The 14,083-nt window shown below is 23.6% G+C and overlaps 2 protein-coding genes across 2 annotated transcripts in view; one reads left to right on the top strand and one right to left on the bottom strand.

Annotated features, from left to right (window-relative positions):
• The window catches only part of LOC129608204 (6-phosphofructo-2-kinase/fructose-2,6-bisphosphatase-like), a 122,824-nt gene extending 110,348 nt beyond the window's left edge, over positions 1-12,476 (bottom strand). The window contains exon 1 of the mRNA XM_055519559.1: positions 10,676-12,476. Coding sequence (XP_055375534.1) covers positions 10,676-10,979 — 304 coding nt within the window. The 5' untranslated portion in view covers positions 10,980-12,476. The remainder of the gene's footprint in view (positions 1-10,675) is intronic.
• A 619-nt stretch (positions 12,477-13,095) lies between these two features.
• On the top strand, positions 13,096-14,078 carry LOC129608555 (uncharacterized). The gene is made up of 2 exons (XM_055520138.1): positions 13,096-13,674; positions 13,743-14,078. Exons 1-2 carry the CDS (start codon positions 13,330-13,332, stop codon positions 14,076-14,078), a joined length of 681 nt encoding a protein of 226 aa, XP_055376113.1. The 5' UTR covers positions 13,096-13,329.
• The last annotated feature ends 5 nt before the right edge of the window (positions 14,079-14,083 follow it).

Genomic DNA, 14,083 nt, shown 5'->3' with positions numbered 1-14,083 from the left:
ATACAAATGTAAAACGTATCGCAATAAAACCCATAAAATTGTGTAGATATTATAATATTGTTTTAGTTTTTTGTAAAAATATGTATGTATGAATATTCTTAAAGTAATTTGAATCAAAATTGAAAATACATTTGGGTTACATGTTAGAAATGCATGTACATACGGCCGATTAAAGCTTTATTAACATGCCGTTATTTAAAAAAAATCGCTTTCACAAATTAATAAAATCAATGATAAACGAGTGTAAGTGATCAATTATACTTAGTACTCTTTTATGGTTTAACAATATAATTGTACTATTAATTTTTATTATATTGAGCTCAATTATACGCCTGTCATATTCAGAGAGACTTAGTGTTAGCACTAATGACCTTAATGGCAAATGTACACCGTTATTCTTAAATTGGATTTGTCACTTTAAATTATTTAACAATTTTCAAAACCCATTTCCTTAGCAAATTAAATTTATTTAACCTGCTTTCATTTTTACAAAAAAAAAATTAATTTCAGAAATTCATTTTACACCCGCACCAAGTTATTAAAAATATTAGAAAAAAAATTTTTATAGCATATTTAAAAAAAAAATATGTATGTTTTTTCACAAGGTCACTTTTTCTTTTCTTATACTTCCCTCATTTGATATTTCGAACAATTTTTTTTCGAATCAGGTCACCTCATATAATGTCAAGTGCCTTTATTATTAGAATCTACAATTTCTAAAATGAAAGATGATTTTATTTTAATTGTGTGTAAGAAAATATCTTTTTAAAAATTTATTTTTTTTTTTACGAAAAAAAATTTTTTGCGAAAAAAGATTCTGTAAATTTGACGAAATGTGACCAGAACAAAAATATAACGTCAAATTTTATCAACGACAACAAAATGAATGCCAGCTACTAACTTATTTGAGTTTTAAATTTCATACACATGTGTTTTTTCGTCAATGTTAAGTATATAAGTACTAATTCCAACAGAAGAGAAAAGCAATTTGACAAAATATAATCACATTTATTAAGACGTCGGATGACGGAATGGTGTCGAAAAAAAATAGTGTCAAATAATTGTCAATATCAGGCTGCACAAAACACTTAACTTTTTCTTTTGTTCGTGTTTCTGTTTTTACCTATGGGTATATACATACATATGTACAATAGGAAAAAACAAACAAATTTTATATAAAAATAATTTCAAAAAATAATCTAAACTGAGAACAAAGAATAGATACTATAATTTTTGGAAAAAAAAAATTAAAATTCTAATCAAAATATTTTTGAAGTGGAGAATAACAAAAATATTAAAATTCATTTTTATGATATTTATTTTGGGGGCTTGACGCACCACCGAATTTTTTTTATAAAAAATTTCATACATACTTAAATTAACCAAAATACAGTAATTTTTAATTTTTTCCTTTTTTCTTATTAAATAATATTTATTCGTTGATAACATAAGCAATTTTTATAATTCATAGTGTGTTTAATTGAAAAACTAAATTTTAATTTCAAATATTCATTTTAAGTTTATGTATTTGAAAGTTTTATTTAAGTATGTATTTGCGAAGTATATATGTATATGTATACCTACAGCAAAATCCCGCTAAATATTGGAATGCGTTAGGAAATTCCAAAACATCACTTTAAATCATGGATGTCAAAAGTGCGGCCCGTGGGCCGCATGCGGCCATTTTCTTATTTTGGTGCGGCCCTCTAAAACGAATTGTTAAAATATTATTATTGTTTAAACTTGCAATTCTACGATTGGCTACTACAAATATGCAACCCAATATTTTAAGACTTGTTCAACAGAAGCAGTGTCACTCAGCTCCCAGTACTTCTAATAAAAAATAAATAAATAAACGTTTATACACCTTAAAAATTGAATTAATTGTTTTATTTTCTGGCCCTTTTGTCATACAGAATATTGGAAATTGGCCCATAGTTTCAAAAGTCTTGACATCCATGCTTTAAATAATGTACGGAATTCGAATAAAATCCGACAAAAATAATGAGTATACTTAAATTTTACAAAATTTAATATTTTATCGAATAGACAATACTTACACTTTTAATTTAAATGCTTTATTCAACAATATTTCAAACGTGATTTATTGTATTTGAATTTTGACTGGAGTTTGCTCATCAACACAAAATGAACTCTAAATAATTATATTAAATATAACAGAAAGTAATTTTAAATAGGGTTAAATTTAGCGGGGTTTTTCTGTACAATACTGTTATATGTATTAATAACGTTAAAAATAATTTTATACTGCATTCACAATGGTTAAGAGGCCGGTGAAAGATTTCGTAAAACACTTTAAATTAATATTTTTGACTTTTAAATAGGAGTATAAATGGAAACCGGTCATAACAAATCTTGTACTCTCTTGTTAAACTAGTCTCATATCATAACAGGAAAATTTAAAGAAATTTCTGCAACTCGGGCTCAACTATCATCTATTAGTGGAAAAAAGACGTCAATACTCGTACAATTAAGTCATTCCCATTTTCAAAACGTATTTTTTTAAAAATTAAATTATGTTTAATAAAAATTTGCAACCATTGATAATTACACGCGCTAATTTAATTTCATCGGTGTTTATTTGAAATGTAAACAAATATTGCCAAAAAAAAATTATTTTCTATTTGCGTGCTTTAGCAATTCTGTTTAGCATTTTTTTTTAACATGTTTATACAATGGTTATATGTATGAAAATTTATAGATTTTGCGGTAAATTAAAAAACTAAATATTTAAGTAACAAAGAACTCAAAAAATAAAAAAAAATGGAAAATTAATTTTCTTCTCCGTTTTTTATGGGAATATAAAAAAAGAAATAAAGGCGTATTTACCAATATTTTTGACGAAAAAGGTAAACAAAAAAATCGAATCAAGAAATAAACAAAATTTATATTTTATTTTTAAATTAAATGAAAAATGCATGAATAATTCCATGAAAATTTACCCATAAATTATTTAAAAAAAATACATTCACCATAAATCTATTATAACTTAAACGATTTCTGCTCTTATTATTGCTCTACTCCTACTCAAATGGATTTTTTTTTGTTTTCTACCATTCAAAGTCCAAAGTTTGTTTAAAGTAAAGGTTAAAAGTTTTTCCTTTTGCTTCTCAAAATGAAAAATTGAAATGTTTTCTTTAAGTATGTACATGCATACATATGTACACATAACAAAAAAAATTTCAAATTCCAGGGTGTTCAAATTCTTGGATCCTAGAGTTCACAATCGATTGAAAATATTTAGAAGTTTTCTATCCAATATCTTTTTCTAAACTAAGTCCTTTAACTCATTTTTTATCTAATTTTAATTACAAATCACGAGTTGTAATTAATAGTAAAATAAATAGTGTTTGAATCACGATTTGAAATTATTCACAAAAGATAAAATGCTTAAACTTCAATTTTACATATTTTACGTCAAAATTTAAAAATATGTATGTATTTATTAAAACCTTAACATTTCATCAAACCATAATATAGAAATTAATAAATAATTAATATGTAAAACTGAACATATTATTTTTTTTTTTATGAAACCAAACCTTAAGATGATTGACATAAAAATTTTAAAATTTTTATTGATGTCAAAATGTTTAAGGCCTCAAGCCAACTAAATACTTTATTAATTTAAAATAGGAGCATTAAAGTACGTCAGCATTTAAATATATATACTTAAGTACTTAATCATTAACCATTCATCAAAAATCTAGCACATAATAAAATAAAATTATTAAGAATAAATTAAAATAGTATTTTTAAAAATATATTTTATATGCATATAAAAATATTGTACATAAAATTGTAAAATAGTATCAAGCATTTCAAATAATTAAGTAAAATACAACAACATTTGTTTACACATGCAATGATTTAGGGCGATTTTAATGTCTAGACAATCAACAATGAAAATTCTTGATCTTTTCCCTTTATATATTTTGCTTTATAATTATACTGACACAAAGATTTAATATTTTAATTTAAAAATTGAAGATAATTTAAAAATAAAAAAAAATAAATTTAATTGATTAAATGTCTAAACTTTTATGTTACTTTATTTAACAAAAATAACTTAATAATTTTTTTTTGCCAGATCGTCTAACTATAGTAAAACACTTTACAATAGCATTGATGAGAGTTTCTTGCAAGAAATTAATATTTGTTTTTGAAAATCTTGAATTACTTTGCAGATAACTAACTTCTTAGAAATTTTTAAAAAGAAGTTTATAAGAAAGTGCCTCATCTTTCACAGCCCTTCCTTTAGTACAACAAGACACTTTTTACACCTTTTAAAAATTAACCATGGCAAATACATTTACTTTTGGCAAAGTATTTGAGTTTTTAGGCATGGTTTGTTTTGAAAAATTTTCCCGGAAAATTATTAAAATATTTTATTAAAGAACCGGTAAACCTTTGAGAACCTTAACATTCGTACCTATAAAAAAAACAATTAAAGTATTATGACATTAAAGAATTTTATTTTTCTTTTCTATTACACGCAATTTTAATTAATATGCCAATATTTTAATTTTAAAATTGAGTTGATTTACATATACATACATTCATATATGTACCTACATAAATATTCGCATTTTTATAAACACGCTTCCTTACACGCTTATTTTCATTTTCTTTCTTAACTTTTTTACATCCCACATTTTGCTCATAAATTTTTTTTATAAATTGTAAGATTCTAAAGTCCAATAATACCTACATATGTATATGTATGTAATACAAAAATATATTACATATAGTCATACTCTTTGTTATTTATTTACATACATATGTACATACATATTTTGCGACAGCAAAGTATATAATATAAAAATAAATTGAAATATTTATAAACATTTTTATTTTGTATTTTTCTATTTCAAAACAGAAATACTTAAAGCTTTTCAAAATATTAGATAATTTTTTTTCGGAACAACACTGAAAATAAAATAATTATTCACAATAGCTAGTGTACTTTTAGTTGAATTATAGTATGTATAGTAATTATGTACTGATATTTATATTTTTTTATTAAAAGCAATGAAAAATGTTATTGTGAATCATAATAATCCTACCATACTCTAGAAATGACTAGACATTCTGTCTCTAACAAAACGCAACAAGATAAAATAAAAACTACAAAAATATTATTACGTATTTTTATATAACAACGTATAGTACGTATATACATACATATGTAAAAATGTGAACTTAGTTAATACGTGAATACATAACAGACAACAGTAATCGAATAAGAGAGACAGAGAGAGAGAGAGAGAAAGAGTTCAAAGTAAATGTTATACTTTGATATATAACTTTTATTTCTGAACTTAAATGTTAATTTGGAATACACATTTTAAAAATGCAATATACAGTATACACGTACATATTCATACACAAAATTAAACACAGGAGGGAAATAAAAAATTGAATCAACTAGCTATACAATTTCTTAATTCTACTATGTATCTACTTATTTTTAGGAATGCATTTATAGCATCATATATATAATACATGTATATGTACTAACTACAAATTAACCATTAACGTTTAGTTGAAAATTTTGCATGGAAAAAAGTACTCAATATTTGGTTACTTACATTTATTACTAATGCGATTATAAAGTACAACGGCTTTCAATATAATATTTTGGAAAATCCACTTTACTGTTTTCAACAAAAGTGATTACATAATTTTTAAGTTTAAACTAATTAAACGTTCTAACTAATTAAATCTTAAAGTACATGAGAGTAATTGAGAGTAATTTACTTAATTACTGTCATTTTTTCGAGTCATTATTATCAAATAGTGATATGTCATTTTATCCCATTTGATGTGCAGAGGGTTATCTATATACTCTTTTTTTTGTGAAGGAAGTAAATAGAATACTAAGTATAAAAATGAATATTATTGGAAAATCAAAAACATTCAATTTCGGATTTTGTAATACGTAAATGATTTTAATTGACAGAAACAACATGTAAATGCAAGTATTTGACTGTTATCAATTAAGATATTGCTAGGGAACTTCGCTAAATTTTTATAAATATTAATTTTTTTTTTTAAATTTGTACACATTAATAACGTTAATAATATTGTTAGTTATTAGTATTTTTATATTAAGTATATTACATTAGTAACGTTAATTATATAAAAATTTCTGTCATTGGCAAATTGACTAGATGTCACCTATTTCATGCTCTAATAACATGTTCATATTTAACATTTAATTTAATTATCTAATATTATAGTTAAGGTGGACAAATAATTGTATTTCACCTTTGTAATATTGCATGTGTTTTGTCTTTGTACTTTTTTATATATATATGTATGTAATGGAATTCTAATGTCATTGTTAATTAAGTAATATTTCTCTTGCATAAGAAGAATATTATCATTTAAATAAAATTTTATTAGTAAGATTACACATTATTTAAGTTTTTCAGATTAAAGCGTCATTAGATTAATATTTAATTGTATTTAATTATTAACGCTAATTTTTCTTAGTATTTCATTTATAATTTATCTGGAATTAAATTTTCATTATGAATTTAGATTTCATGGATATTTTTTGTGTAAACACTTTTATGAAATTTGCTTTACAGTTAAGTACTTATAAATACTTGTAACTATTTGTTCCTGATTACACTCTATATATACTTGTGACATAACCTGCAATATTTTTGAATCAATTTCAAATAGGAAAACAAAAAATATTCATTTACACACTTACATATTAATTTTTTTGTAAAAATATATCGAAATTTTTTTTATAAATAAAATAGTTAAGAAAATAAATAATTTATATGTAGATGAGTGTTGTTTTTAAAACCAATTGAAATAATTTTAACAATTTTATTTGTTTATTTATTTTTAATTATTTAATTATAGAAATTAAATCGTTCAATAAAAGTTTTTCTTTAATAAAAGCATTTAAAAATAAATAAATAAATAAACGATTAAATGTGTAATATACTAGGGTAAAAAAATAAATAAAATCAATTATTTTATTGGAAGCAAGTACTTGTATTAAGAAAATATTCATTGTACTTATGCATTTAATCATTTCAAAAATACATTTAAATAAAAAAAATCCAAAATAATTGAAAATGATTAAAAAAAATTACTTGCATAATAGAGATAATTTTACTAATTAAAAGTATAAGAGTGATTATATTAGTAAAAATGTAACTAAATAGTTTAAGATTACTTTGGTCAAAATATTATGAAAATATAGAACGGGTAATATTCCTTCCTATACTTGCACATTGATTTTATACTGCCACAAAAGTTTTTAATTTCATCACAAAATTGGCTTGCATTTACTAAAAGATAACTAGCAAACCTGTTAGCAATTTAACCCTAAAGTACAGTGTAGGAAATTTTAATTTCCTCTAAGGTATTTCGTTTTTACTTTTAAATAACAGTGGATAAATCAAATTATAATAATTGTTTTTCTCCCTACTCATAGAGTTCGTTGATGGCAAACCGCATTTAAAGTTTTCACTCTCAATTCTCCTACACACAGTTAAAAATTTATTTTCTCAATTCTCTTACTTTCAAAATTTTTTTCGAAAATCGGAATTATTTCGAGAGTTATTCCTTACTCATTTTTTAACTAACTCGCACAAACTGTTTGCCGTAAGTACCCTACAATTTCTTTATTCATTTTCAACAATTTCTAACCGGGAATCTTTAAAACCTAAATAAAATAATACGGTGATATGGGGGTTAATCTAATAAGACAAAATTATGTACAATATTTGTGAAAAGATAATTGAGTTAGTATTAAATAAAACATCATCTTACGTCAATTCTTTTTAACCTTATCACCATCATTAGACAAATTATTGTTGATATAATGTAAAAAAAAAATATATATATATATATATATATATATATATATTATATAAGTATATATAGCTTTACTTAAAAATTTCTTTTTGCACAAAAAAATCTACACGGTGCTAAAATATTATTGTAGAAATAATTATCTATAAATTTATAATATTTATTTGCTATTAAAATATAAATATAACATTAAAATTTACTTAAAAATGAGAAAGACAAAACAAGATTGTTTAAAAGGTTGATTAAATAATCAACTATATAACGTTATACATAACGTATATATGTATATATATATATACATATATGTATGTACATATATAAACATCTATTTAGGTAATTTTTAGAAAATACTCAAATAAAACAAATATTTAACTAAGCAAATCAGCGAGTTTAAGTGTCTAGAAAATTAAAGCTTAATCTCAGTTACTAAAGCGATTTTTACGTTAAATTTCAAAAATATTAGATAAATTTTGAGTATGGGATTTTAGTCCTTAAAGAGCGATTCCCCAAATACAAAAATATTTAAAAAAAAAACTTAAGTAAATGTGCTTGAAAATTTTTTAGTACATAATAGCAGCTAGGTATTTCTTACTTAACGATTAAATGAGCGAGAAAAAAAATTTTAAGACCAATATAAAATCTTCAAAAGCTTACCAAATTCCGGTTGGAAAATAATTTATTATTTTTTTATGGAATAAAAGTAACATGCCAACAATTTCTTTTAATAAACCAGTTTTTGTGACAGATAACTGTTAAATATTCACAAATTAAAGTTCACAACAATTCAAGTTTGTAAACAAGAAAACCAAAAAACAACTAAGAAACTTAAGCTTTTGCAATTGTCGCATTTCTCAAGGGCATTCGAAATTTGAATAAAATACTTACAGTTATATATATAAACCTACTTATATAACAAATAATATAATTATCATATTAATAAAATTAATATTTATTACGGGTAAGTTCTAATGTTTTTTTATTAATTTTCATGTGCGTTGTTTTTTATTTTTAGTGTCTTCTTTTGTAAATTCAGTACCTACTTGGAAAATAATGTATGGAAACAGTTTGGCATTTTAAACAATTGGATTGTGTTTTCATTCTGTATGAATGAAAATTCACCATTTCATTTTCAAATATTTCAATGCTTAACTATACTTGGCTAAGCTGTTAACGGGTAAAAATTAAAAAAATTAAATAAGAAATAAAATCTAGTAAAAGAATTTACTCTAAAAGAAAAATTAGCTCCGCTCTGTGGCTACAAGTTTGATTTCCCTTGAATATAAACAAAATAAATGGGTTTTTTCAAATTATATCGATGATCAACTTCACAAAAAATTATTTAATTTGTAAGAAAAAAATTAAATTTCTTGAACGATTTAATGTTAAAATTTATTTCTTTTTTATAGAACACAAACAATAATTGCAAAAAGTAAAAACCCGCATTGTATTTCCCATCATCTCCACTCTCCCCTTTATGTTTTATGATTTAATATGTACAACTAAAAAGAAATTAGGAAGTACTTACAGTTAAAATTCATTGCAAGTACTTAAATAAATAAATATAATTTACTTTATAAACGCGCCCAATTAAATACACTGTTGTTTTTTATTCAGGCGAAGGCGACGATTAAGCAAGAAAGCTAAAAAATAAAATTAAGTTAAATAATTTACTACAGTTCCCAATATGTTAACTTTTAAGTGTTCCACATTTAACTCACATATTCTAAATAATCTTAATAATAATAAATAAAAAATAGTTCTATAATTGCAAAATTAAAAGCGAAAAAAATGAAATGCAAAACCACAAATGGTTTTACTTTTGCTTTATTTGCCGTTTTTTTTGTTATTCTAGAATCTAGACCGTGATGAAAGTCAATGAACTTATTGATTTACATTTCTATAAATAGATATTGAATACTTTCTATAAGTTGATATCGTATAAATGCTTGTACAGCTTTGTGTAATAATAGTTTATATGTAAGTAGATATTTCTACATAAACTTGTAGATATGCTTAAGCTTATTGTCATTCTATGCAATTAATAGTTAATCGACAATTTCAATTTTTGTATTTTTAAACCACAAATAAATGGGGTTTTTTTCCCCGAAATTTTAAATTGTTATTTCTGGTGCGAAAATGGTTATTCTCGTCACAATATTCTATTTATTTTTGTCTTTTTAATCACTATGCTTAGTAAATAATATTTTAGCCTTACAGTAACATTTTGATTGATTTTGACGGACACTGGATGCAACTTGAACAGTATATTCTAAAAAAATTACTAGAAGACTCTAATTAAAAATTTAAACTAGTTCATACTTTATAATTTCAACATACGATTTCTTAAATTTTGAACATTTAAAATACTCAATACATATCTATTGTACTTATCTATAAATTATACCCGTATGTATTGGATAAGGGGTTTGTTCCTAATACGTATAAGTACATGTTTTCTTAAGCTACTGTCAATCAACTTTTTTGATTCATGATTAAATTTAGAATAATCTAATCAAATTAACGTAACTAATTCTTATTTGATGTCACACTAATATTACATATGATCAAGTTTTCAGATAAGAAGTAAGTAATTACAATTAAGTAACTAATAGTCTAACATAGGACTACAATTTAGGTAGAACTAATTAAGTATTTATGTCGTGCAATTATTCAACTGTAGTAAGTAGGTAAGTAGTTGAACAATTTTTGAATTTATTTTGTTATTAAAAAAAATCAAATTAAAATAATCAAACTAAAAATTTTAAAAGCTAGAATAACAAAAAAAAAAAAACTGAATTTTGATATTAATTACCATTTTGGGCAGGAGCACATCCACTATTTGTATCCACATTTTTCATTTCATCATCAGCACAGTTATCAATTTCGTTGGTATTAATACTACTATTATTATTAATATTATTATGATTGTCACTTTTATTCATGTTATTATTATTGTTATTTTGATTGCTTTTCTCTATATTATTATCATTAGCCGATGATGGCATATTTGGACTTCCAACAATCCCATCATGAGTATTATTATCTTTCTGGATACCACTACCGGTTATTGTATTTTTATCATTTGTTTTGTTATCAAATACAGCAATTGGTGCCATTTTCTTCTTTTCAATAGGTGTAATCTTTTTTATTTTATAAATTATTTCAAAATATTAGAAAAAGTAATTTAAACAGAAATAAAATAATTTAAATAATTCTTTAAGAATCGCCACTTTTTCACCATAAAATTTTATTTTGAAATTATGTAATACAAAAATTAAACATAAAATTTTAAAATTGAATAAGTAAATAGAATTTTTTTATTTGATAAAAGTAAATTTTACTAGTGTTTATTAATTATGCTAAGTAGGCGCCCATGGACAAGCTTAAAATATTTCAATTTTTTTTCCTTCTGACTATACCAGTCTTATAAATTATTTAAGATTTTTTTAAGACAATTTTTTTTTGTTTAAATGTTAAAAATTTAAAATTCCTTATTTTAAAACTCCTCTATTAATTCAATTCAAGAAATAACAAGATAATTGGTAGCTGGGAATTTTCATTTATCATTTTTTTTTTTTTTTTTGTTAAATGAAAGCAGTATATGCATGTGGGTACAAAGTCCAAATATCAATTTTGGTACCAAGTTCAAATATTTATTTTTGATTCAGATTGTTTTCTTTAAATAAATACAAACATTCTAGGCGTAACTAAATATTAATCTATATGAATGTTCCCACTACAATTTTAACAAAATCAATATATTTTAAATATGTACAATAGGAAATTTAAGAAATATTTATAAATTAAATTGTAAGCACATGTACCTATCTTTATAACTAATTATATTTATTAATTATATTTATTTAAATTAAAAAAGTTCTAATTTGTAAGAATTGAAAAGTCTATTTTAAAAAAATCTTCACCTTTGGACATAAAAACATGTAGCACAAAAATAAAAATGAAATTAGGTGAGTGTATAGGTTAAAAAAATGTACATATATTATTTGTTTGCCAAACTTTTTTTAATGTTTTATTTTTATATCACTGTTTCTATAGTAGGTATCTATTGAATAAACACCCTGTTAGATATCTAGTAGTTATAATCTTAATTATTGACTAAAAAGTTTTCACTCTTTTCTTCTTTAATAATTTTTTGAGTTTTAAATTATAACAATATTTTCAATAAATTCAATAAATTTCTGACAAAAATGATCTGAAGATGTATGGCGGATAAATTTTTGTAGATCTCTCATTCCATGGGTACGAGTTCTTTTAATTGCATTCCCATCTAGAAATAGGTGAGCTCTATGGCAATCACACAAATTTTTATTATAACAATAACCTTTAAAAGCCAGTGTAAATAAATTTTCTTATTTTAAAGTACAATTCAAAGGATTAATTTCGAAAAGAAAATATTTTTGGCTTCACAAAAAAAGTTTAAAATGTAGTCTTTTCCATTAAAATTTCTGCTCTTTTCAGTAGTTTAACATACTATGAATTTAGAAATGAAAGCCTTTTCGAAAAAAAATATCCAATAAGAAATAATTTTTATTGCACTATTGGTTTTCAATATTTCATCCCTTTTTTTTGAATAATTTATTTTAGTTATTCTCTGTTCTCACAATATGAATTAATAAATTTTTACAATCATCTGATTTTCCACACTTATCAAAACAAACTAAAAACTAAAATTTTAAAGAAAAACAAATGCAGTGTTTTTCATACAAAAAGCTTCTCCATTTTGACTTTTGAAGAGTACTTTCGTTATCTTATAAAAAAATAAGAGTAAAAATTATTATGATGTTATTATGGCAAAAATTCTTTTATTCATTTATTTCAAAAACTCATAGTTGCATTTGCGTTTCAAAAATGTACCTTCACCAGACAAAACTAAAAATAAGCCATTTAAGTTTGAATATTTGGCAATTAGCTGATTTTTCATTCTATTATTTTTTTTTGACAATGTCAAAGTAATATATTTAAATTAAATACAACTTGCCAAAAAATTAAATAATAATATTTAATTTATTGAACGCAAAACGAGGTTTATTATTTTTTACTAATTTCCAGTGAAAAAAACCTATTCTTTTTCAAAAATGTAGAATATGCATAAAATATTTTAATAATTAATAGAATGCTCATTATTTCCTTAAGATGTCACTAATTACCTCGACTTCGATCGCTGTTTTGTCATTCGTTCAAACTAGAAGCAAATGACATAACAGTTTAATGACAAAGTACTCGCAAACTTAATAAACAAACAAAATTGCATTGCATTGCATTGCATTGCAAACAAACACAAAGATTGCTAGCTATTTAGAAGTTAAGTTGGCGATTTATTTTTACATAATTTTTCCTTTTGCTGTATTTTCACCAATTATATCGTAAATTTAGATATCTAAAATACGTACATATTAGCCTAATTTATATTTAAAATTGAATAAAATAAGAACAAAAATAAACAAGATGCAGAGAGGCAAACTTGCCAAAACAAGTGGCGGAAAAATAATTCATAAGAACTCCAAAACAGTTTTACATGACATAGAAGTTCCTCTGCGAGTTTCAGAACAAAGAAGGAGCGTAACAAAACTTTCTGGAAAAGAGCCCGTCAAAAATACAAAACCATGCTCCTCGACTGATGATTTAAAACCAACAAAAAATTTAAAGAAAACTTCGAAAGTATCTAAGTCGTTACATACTCCTCAGTTAAACACAGTATATAATTTAGTGGATAGAATGGGCCAAATAAATTTGGACGCAAATAGTAAAATAAATTTGAGTCCAAATTCCAAAATCGTTATGACACAGAAGGTAGGTAAATTTTTATCCTTCATCGTTTCATTATATATGTGTACATAAACTGAATTAATTTCTTTTAGACAGCAAAACTATTAAATTTTCCTTATGACCAGCCCGTTTACACAGATCTTATTCCTATTGAGGATAACGATGACTTAACTCCGGATTATACCAATATTATGAAAAATAGAAAATTAATTAGAGAGAAATATGTGAATTCTGAAAAAAAATGTGACCCAGTCCCTAAGCTAAAAGATTTTTTATCACCTGGAAAAAAAATTGAAGTTGAATTTCCTTTATATACTAAGCAATGCGTCATTAAGCCTCCAAATATTGATGCTTCTAATATTGTCCGAGAAATCGTTACAGATCATCCTTCGTGGAATATTTCCAAATCCACAATATCATTGACCTGAAGTTT

This window comes from Condylostylus longicornis, unplaced genomic scaffold, assembly GCF_029603195.1.
Source record: "Condylostylus longicornis isolate FDR11 unplaced genomic scaffold, ASM2960319v2 ptg000031l, whole genome shotgun sequence".
Lineage (NCBI taxonomy): Eukaryota > Metazoa > Arthropoda > Insecta > Diptera > Dolichopodidae > Condylostylus > Condylostylus longicornis.
The sequence above is the reverse complement of the archived record's forward strand: the minus strand, read 5'-3'. Positions and strand labels throughout refer to the sequence as shown.